This window comes from Nicotiana tabacum, chromosome 6 (assembly GCF_000715075.1).
Source record: "Nicotiana tabacum cultivar K326 chromosome 6, ASM71507v2, whole genome shotgun sequence".
Classification (NCBI taxonomy): domain Eukaryota; kingdom Viridiplantae; phylum Streptophyta; class Magnoliopsida; order Solanales; family Solanaceae; genus Nicotiana; species Nicotiana tabacum.
This window is the reverse complement of record NC_134085.1, coordinates 158,801,947-158,810,697: the sequence shown is the minus strand read 5'-3', so window position 1 is coordinate 158,810,697 and position 8,751 is coordinate 158,801,947. Positions and strand designations below refer to the sequence as shown.

The 8,751-nt window shown below is 34.9% G+C and overlaps 1 protein-coding gene across 1 annotated transcript; it reads left to right on the top strand.

The window, feature by feature from the left end:
• Positions 1 to 272: 272 nt before the first annotated feature.
• Positions 273 to 2,520, top strand: LOC107785466 (small ribosomal subunit protein eS1-like). Its single transcript, XM_016606784.2, has 7 exons — positions 273 to 411; positions 497 to 544; positions 638 to 743; positions 1,394 to 1,531; positions 1,613 to 1,798; positions 1,886 to 2,086; positions 2,207 to 2,520. The coding sequence occupies exons 1-7, from the start codon at positions 401 to 403 to the stop codon at positions 2,300 to 2,302; spliced, it is 786 nt and encodes a 261-aa protein (XP_016462270.1). The 5' UTR covers positions 273 to 400; the 3' UTR covers positions 2,303 to 2,520.
• Positions 2,521 to 8,751: the final 6,231 nt, after the last annotated feature.

The window sequence follows — 8,751 nt, the reverse complement described above, 5'->3', positions numbered from 1 at the left end:
TGTTTGACATATTGTAGTAATCTCTCAATTTATTGCTTTATTTTGAAATTACTATATGAAATTTTTTAAGAAATAATGCAAATTTTTATCCCAAAATTATTTTTACTTGGATTGTTATACGAAACGACCCGCATGTGCTATTTGTGCTACTTGTGTGATTGTCTATCCCCGAAGATTTAAAGAAAAAAAAAAACTGGAAACGGGGATCTAAGGTGTTTTCGTAATTAAACCCAAAAGAAGTGGCAGATGTTGTCATAGCAAGATATATATAACCAAGCACATGACACTACAGCGCTGCTTGCTGAAACTAGGGTTTCTCATCCGCAGCTCCTCTTTAAGTATCGCCTCATCATCCCCTTCCCCAATAGCCCCAAAGCAGTTCTAACCTTTCCTTCCCAACATGGCCGTCGGGTATCTCTCTTTAACGCTCACAGCATATTTCTGATTCATTTATTTTTTTCAATTTCTAATGCTCTTTTATTGTTCCATTGCGCAGCAAGAACAAGAGGATTTCCAAGGGAAAGAAGGGAGGAAAGAAGAAGGCGTAAGTACCTTATTCATTGGTCCGTTTGTTGTGTATGTGTAATGTGGGTAATACTAATGTGCGGTGTGTGCGTATGTGAATGTGGGATTGCAGGGCGGATCCGTATGCAAAGAAGGATTGGTATGACATTAAGGCACCATCCGTTTTTGATATCAAGAACGTTGGCAAAACCCTTGTTACTAGGACTCAGGGAACTAAGGTTTTTATTCCCCCTCCCTTTTGTCTCTACTTCGTTTTGCCCCTTGACATTTCTTTCTATCTTGCGCTTGTTGATTAAAGTTACACTTAAATGACATTATAGTGAAGAAATGTTTGATTGCCTTTGTTTAGGAGAGTACTGTTGGTTATCAGTAGTTAGAGTTTGGCTGTTTGTTAAATTATACATAAATACTCAAAAGGAGGTTGTAGGGTTGTTACAGTATTCACACTTTACTAGTAATTGGTGATTTATAATGTTTAATAAATGTTGCTAGTCGGATTGGGTTGATTTCTCCTATAACCTCTCATAGAGACGTACAAGCTAAAATGTAATAAGTTATCTTGCAATTAAGCAAATGTTCAATAAGGTTCTATGACTTTTATCTTTAAAATGGCTGGAGGACCATTTTTTGGCAGCTATCTGTTTTCTTTTCAGCTCCTGAATGTGTGGATGATCACATATCTAGAGTATTGTTTTCTATTAGGTTTACTCTGTTTCATGTTATATTTGATCTACCTGCTTTTCTTGGGTCTATTTACTGTGCTCCATTAAAAAAGATTAAACTTTGATTTTTCATCTTTTGTATACTAAGAAAGCACATTTGTAATTGCAATTTCAATGGAATAATTATGTCCTTATTTTCCTCTCAGATTGCTTCAGAGGGACTTAAGCATAGAGTATTTGAAGTGAGTCTGGCTGATCTTCAAAAGGATGAGGATCAGGCTTTCAGGAAGATCAGGTTGAGAGCTGAGGATGTGCAAGGAAAGAATGTCCTCACAAATTTCTGGGTAGGACGATTCTTTTAGACAATCATATGTCGGCATTTGCTGCTGTAGATTGAGTTCTAACTTTGTTTTAAGTAATTACAGGGAATGGATTTCACAACGGACAAGTTGAGGTCACTGGTTCGCAAATGGCAGACTTTGATTGAGGCCCATGTGGATGTCAAGACTACCGACAGCTATACCCTGAGGATGTTCTGCATTGCTTTTACAAAGAAACGCCCAAACCAGCAGAAGCGTACATGTTATGCTCAGAGCAGCCAGATCCGTCAGGTTGGTAGTATTTCTATGCACCTACATGCTTATGGTTGTCATCATATCTCGCAAGTTCTCACAACCATACCTTTAATATTGTCTTAGATCCGTAGGAAGATGGTTGAGATCATGAGGAACCAAGCAAGTTCATGTGACCTGAAGGAGTTGGTTGCCAAATTCATCCCTGAATCAATTGGCAGAGAGATTGAGAAAGCAACTTCAAGCATCTTCCCCTTGCAAAATGTTTATATTCGAAAAGTCAAGATCCTCAAGGCCCCTAAGTTTGATATTGGCAAGCTGATGGAGGTATTTGATGTGTCTGCTCTTTGTCCTGTTGATTTAAACAGGACGCATACATAGTTTACTATGGCATTCATATTGTATACCAGCAGCTATTTGGTTATTAATTTTGAGTTATTCTCGTAGGTTCATGGTGATTATTCAGAAGATGTTGGTGTGAAGTTGGATCGGCCAGTTGATGAGACAGTGGCAGAGGCAGAACCCGAGGTTCCTGGAGCGTAGACTCGTTTCGTGCTTCCGAAATATGTGTTCGAATATGGTGATAGTCTTTAGAGCCTCACATTGTTTAAGTTGAGTTTTATTGCGACGATCTCAAAAGTTTGCTTCTTGTTCTTGCCTATGTTTGATTTATACATTATCATAGACCAAGATATGGTTTTTGCAGCTATTTATTATAGACCAAGATACATCTACTGCTAATTATGTCCCCTTCTTTGAAACTTGGTGAGTCGTGCTATCTTTTATAGATTTTGACAGCTGCAAATTTTGGAGCACAGTAAATGATCTGCTTGTGGACAAACTCTTTATTTCTTTAGAAAATACTGCTGGTTTTGATAATTAAGATTGAATATAATTCGTAAAATGTAAATGCCAATTTTGATTTAGCCATCACGTTCTGTTAAATAGTCTTGGCCTGCCTAGAAAAAATTTCTCTTCGTACTGTTTTTATTGTTGCCATGGAACCATGCTTTTGACATTTGATCCCAACTAACGTGGAAGTTTATTGTGAGACTCCCTTTTGTGAAACCAACTTGTGCCAGATTGCTCTTTTAGGGGTTGTTATCCCACCAATAATTATCTCAGAATTAGTTATTACGTGATTAGTTATCTCACCCTCCCATAAGGATAAAAAAACATTACAATACAGGATGATTAATCTCGAGATTAGTTATAGCATGATTTTGTCCTAACTAAATATGGGATAAATTCATCTCAAATTTAATCTCGGGATTAATTATCCCTCGTGAATAACTCTTTATCAAATTGAGCCTTAAATATAAACATGTTTTTTTTGCTGATTTTGAGAGTTGGGGATAATTTAGAACTTGCGATCTGTTATAAAATAAAGACTATAAAGTGACAAGTATAGAGAGAAATTGATATATTATGCGAAATCAAACTGATATACATAATGAACTGAAATCTCTTCTATTTATAGAAGAAAGGAAGCTGTTGTGTAAGCTGCTACTATACCAGATATGGATAATCTTCTACTGAGAGCAATGTTTATCCATAACGGAGTACTGAAAGGATAAGCTTATTATACCCGATATGGATAATCTTCTACCGGGGGTAATGTTTATCCATAACTGGGTACTGAAAGGATAAGCTTATTATACCCGGTATGGATAATCTTCTACCGGGGTAATATTTATCTATAACTGGGTACTAAAAGGATAAACTTATTATACCCAGTATGGATAATCTTCTACCGGGGTAATGTTTATCCATAACCGGGTATCGAAGTGATAAGCTTCTTCAGGAAGCTTATTTCCAATAAAGTACTTAAATAGATAAACATATTTACGGTGGAGTCCCATATGGATAAGCTTCTTCAGGAAGCTTATTTTCAACGGAGTACTAAATGAACATCCATAATATAATATATTTATAACACTCCCCCTTGGATGTTCATTAAAAAATAATGTGCCTCATTAAAACCTTACTAGGAAAAACCACGTGGGAAAAATCCTAGTGAAGGAAAAAGAGTACACATATTTAGTAATACGCATTGCTGACTGCCTCATTAAAAACCTTATAAGGAAAACCGTGTGGGAAAAACCTTATTAGGGAAAAAGAGTACAACGCGCATTTTACTCCCCCTGAAGAAAATCTTATTTCAAATATTTGAGTCTCCGCATTCCAATCTTGTATACCATATTCTCAAAAATTGATGTTGGTAAAGACAATCTGTTGGATTGTCACTTGAACTAATTTGATGCACATCAATGTCACAATTTTCCTGAAGATCATGTATGTAGAATAATTCTGGTGAAATGTTCTTCGTTCTATCTCCTTTTATAAATCCTCCATTTAATAGTGCTATGCATGAAACATTGTCTCCGTATAATATTGTGGGTCTTTTATCACATTTCAACCCACATGTTTCTCGAATGAATCACTGATCTCAATCATATGCACTCCCTGCTTGCCGGTTTGAAATCGATCTTTATGGGTATCAGATAAATAACCTGCATCTGCATTACCAATACGATCTGCACCATTTTTGTTAGCATTAGCAAGATAAATAAGTGCACCATCTACACCGAGATAGAATATTTCAGGACCAATGAGCTCCTCATCCTCTTCTAGAGGTTGGAACGAATCCCTATTCACTTCAAGTGATTGAATATTCATTGGTGTACTTAATGGGTACACTTTGTCCATGTAAAAGTATTTTTAAGACCCTCTTGGAGCTTTTCCGGAGTTCCAATAAGATTTATGTCACTAACATAAACAGCAAGTGTAACAAATTTTGATGACATTTTCTTTATAAAAATACATGGACAAATAACATAATTTATGAAACTTTCTTTCAGTAAATATTTATTGAGGCGATTATACCACACGCGCACAGATTGCTTTAAACCGTACAAAGATCTTTATAATTTGATCGAGTACATTTCTCAAGACTTTGAATTATATGCTTCGGGCATTTTCAATCCTTTAAGGATCTTCATATAGATTTAGCCAAATAAGTCATATATAGGTTAAGACTTGTATCTAAATAGTATGACATCTTCAAGTGTCTGGACTGCTAGTCCGATCCTCACAATCTTTTACAATATTGTGCACTATATTGTATTAAATATATCGTCGACGATCATTTTGTGTCAATTCCGAAGCGACATAACTTGTGGAGATCTCATCACTTTCTTTATTTTCAGGTACCTGAACTTTTTCGGGAGTTTCATGAAATGTTATGTCATGAGCTCTTCTACAGCTTATTTCCTCCTCATTATGATCATTTTGATCATTAGCTCCTACTATTTTTCAAGGATTGTTACCTTTGGAATCGATTGGTCTACCACGCTTCATGCGTACAGTAAACTCTATCCTTCAGGGATTTTAATTTTAATAGGAGCATTTGCAGCTAAAATATGATATTTAATTTTGGATCAGCAAATGCTTCTGGCATTCGACTTGAATTATCTTCTAAGTGAGGATCATGATAATTCGATTCATATAACATATTTTTCAACTGTTTATTCCATCCCCCAAATGTTAGAAAAACTAACATATATCCCCAATCATCTTTGGGAAACATATCTTTGTGTATTATGGTAGAGAAATTAATCATATACCACGCAACAAAAGATAGTAAAAATATTTGGTTTCTGATCCTAAACCAATTGTGAAGGGAGGACTTATCATATATTGTTGATCTGATGCATACAAGTGCTGCTATATGCAATTTAGAAAATCTTAGACCAACACATGAAGCTTTGTTCTCATAAGCAATGGTTTAGCCATTAATAGGAGATATTCAATGCTAAACCAACTTGGATATAAACCAGCATTATCAAGATGAACTGTCTTGATTTCATAATCTGAAAATTATGCTCTTAATCGAGAAAAGCAATTCCAAATGCCAAACTGCAGGTTGACAATAATTACACATGTAACCATCTCATATATGCACCTATAAGTGGTTCACATAATAGGTGAACGGACCCATATTCACCTTTTATATATTTCAGAATCAAGGGTCTTAGCCCCAACTTTAGCTGGTATAATTAATTCATTATGAGAACAAGCAACACATGAGAATTCCTGAAGAATCTTCTAGTTCTTTAGTATATGCTTATCTGAATTCTCAAATAGCTCATTTAAAAATGGCAAATGAAAACTTCAAGTTTATCATGTCATGTGCTATCTCTTAGTAAACTTCTGGTTTACTATGGCATAAACTTTTGCTTTAGTAAACTTCTGGTTTACTGTAATACATGATATAGTACAAATTAAAGAATAAGGTAGGTAACTTCTCACATACATATTATTTTACCCCTATGATTGTGGAAACATGAAGATTATCAATCTTCCAATCATTTGTAGTCTCAATATGATAGCCATTTGTATTAGTAAACTTCAGGTTTACTACAACATATGTTTTGGCCATAATCATATAATATGAATGACATATTTGTATATAAGCTCTTCGAGAGCCTTCATTTATTATCCACAATCTAATATTTATCTGGCACTACTGGTGTTATGTATTCTTTAGGCAAACATTTAGCTCTTCAGGAGTTGTTGATACATTTTGTACTATCAAAAATTGCTCAGACACTGCTGGTGTCATGAGAGAAAATCACAATCAAATAAACAATGTAAAACAATTGTTTAAGCACACGAAAACTCCTCTTCATAATATTTTTCCACTTCAGGAGGCAATTTCATTTGTGTTACTTCTTCAGGAGCAAATTTAAAATACGAAATATTGAGTATATATTCTCTCAATTATATTAACTCTTCTGGAGGTGAATTGTAATGTATTCACATCAAGAGCGCGTTCATATTTACCCGACTTATTAGTATTGTCACATTCACTTCAGGGAATGGATTAATATTATCAAAAGTTCTCATCCTTCAGGAAATCGAACATAATTATCTGAATGCGCATTAATCACATCAAATTGTGATGCCTCAACTTCTTTTAAAATATTTACTACTTCAGGAGCAAATCGAGGCGTGCATTTAATATAGAGAATATTTATGTAGCTTATCTTCAATTGTAACCATAGAAAGCCTAAATTATCACTTCTGGTGATCATAGGCATATACCACTTCTGGTAGTTAACAAAATATAATTACAATGAGATATACGAAATATAACCACTTCTTGTGGTTGTATATTTCTTGCAAACTCTGCTAGACTTTAAGTTGATCTAATAATGTTATCCATATTCTTTAAAATGACATAAACAAGATATATTATAGTAAACATCATTATCAAATCATAATTTTTCTTTATGTACAACAATTACATAATCATACTATCTATTACAAATAACAAAAATTAAAATATTTACATTTCTACAGATTCACCATCGATTACATGACTTGTTTCTCCTTCTGGGAGTGCAAGGTAATCAGTTACATCCAAATGCATGAAGCCTAAATTATCTTCAGAAATAAAATTTGCTTCAGTATTTTTCTCTGTCTTCTTTAGGGAGGCTTGATAAAGCTCAACCAGGTGCTTTGGCGTACGACAGGTACGTGACCGGTGCCCTTTTTCTCCACATCTATAACATGCATTTTTTGCATTTGGTGCTTGCACCGCTTCATGCTTTTGTTCCTTCCTTTTCCACTGCTGGTGGTGAGGAGTGTTCTTTGGTGCATTATTATTACCATGATTAGAGTTTCTTTCCCGACCACGACCATGACCACGACTGGGGCCACGACTTTTTCCACGTTTAGCCTGGTGGAAGTTCGTCTCATTCACTTCAGGGAATGGACAAGAACCAGTAGGTCGGCTTTCATGATTTTTCATTAATAGCCCATTATGTTGCTCGGCTATAAGAAGATGTGAGATAAGTTCAGAATACTTTTTAAATCTCATCTCTCGATATTGCTGCTGCAGGAGCATATTCGAGGCATGAAAAGTGGTGAAAGTTTTCTCCAACATATCATGATCAGTAATATTATCACCACATAACTTCAATTGGGAAATAATTCTGAACATAGAAGAATTATACTCACTGATAGATTTAAAATCTTGTAGCCTTAGATGAGTCCAATCATATCGTGCCTGTGGAAGAACGACCATCTTCAGGTGGTCATATCTATCTTTCAAATTATTCCACAGTATGACTGGATCTTTAATAGTAAGATATTCTTGGTTTGATGCCTGATTTTTGTCTTTGATGGTGTCTGCCAGACCCATCGCATCAAGATGAATTTCAGCATCAAGCACCCAAGACATGTAGCTTTTGCCCGATATATCCAGGGCTACAAATTCAAGTTTAGAAAGATTTGACATTATTTAGGAAAAGAAAGTTCTTACCTCAGATACTCTCAAAATATTTGCTCGAGATGGCAGAGTCTCGTGCTGATAACGTGTTATAAAATAAAGACTATAAAGTAAAGACAAGTATAGAGAGAAACTGATATATTATTCGAATTCAAACTGATGTACATAATGAACTGAAATCTCTTCTATTTATAGAAGAAAGGAAGCTGCTGTGTAAGCTGCTACTATACCAGATATGGATAATCTTCTACTGAGAGCAATGTTTATCCATAACGGAGTACTGAAAGGATAAGCTTATTATACCCGATATGGATAATCTTCTACCGAGGGTAATGTTTATCCATAACTGGGTACTGAAAGGATAAGCTTATTATACCCTGTATGGATAAGTACTTAAATAGATAAACATATTTACGGTGGAGTCCCATATGGATAAGCTTCTCCAGGAAGCTTATTTACAACGGAATACTAAATGAACATCCATAATATAATATATTTATAACACGATCAATAATAGTACTCCGTGTAGTAGAAACTTATTTCTTGGAACAATAACCATTTTGGTTTCGACCGTGAAGTTTTTGCCCGTCGAGTTAGCGCAGCATTTCAATTTGTTTGGTCAAGTTTTTAAGAAAAAAATAAGTGCTTTTGAGTTATAGTAGCAAAAATTGTTCTCAAAAGCTAATAAAAGTAGCTT

Coding starts and splice junctions, on each gene's coding strand:
- LOC107785466 (XM_016606784.2), top strand. Junction 744..1,393: donor CTAGGACTCAGGGAACTAAG/GTTTTTATTCCC, acceptor TTTTCCTCTCAG/ATTGCTTCAGAGGGACTTAA. Junction 2,087..2,206: donor ATATTGGCAAGCTGATGGAG/GTATTTGATGTG, acceptor TTATTCTCGTAG/GTTCATGGTGATTATTCAGA.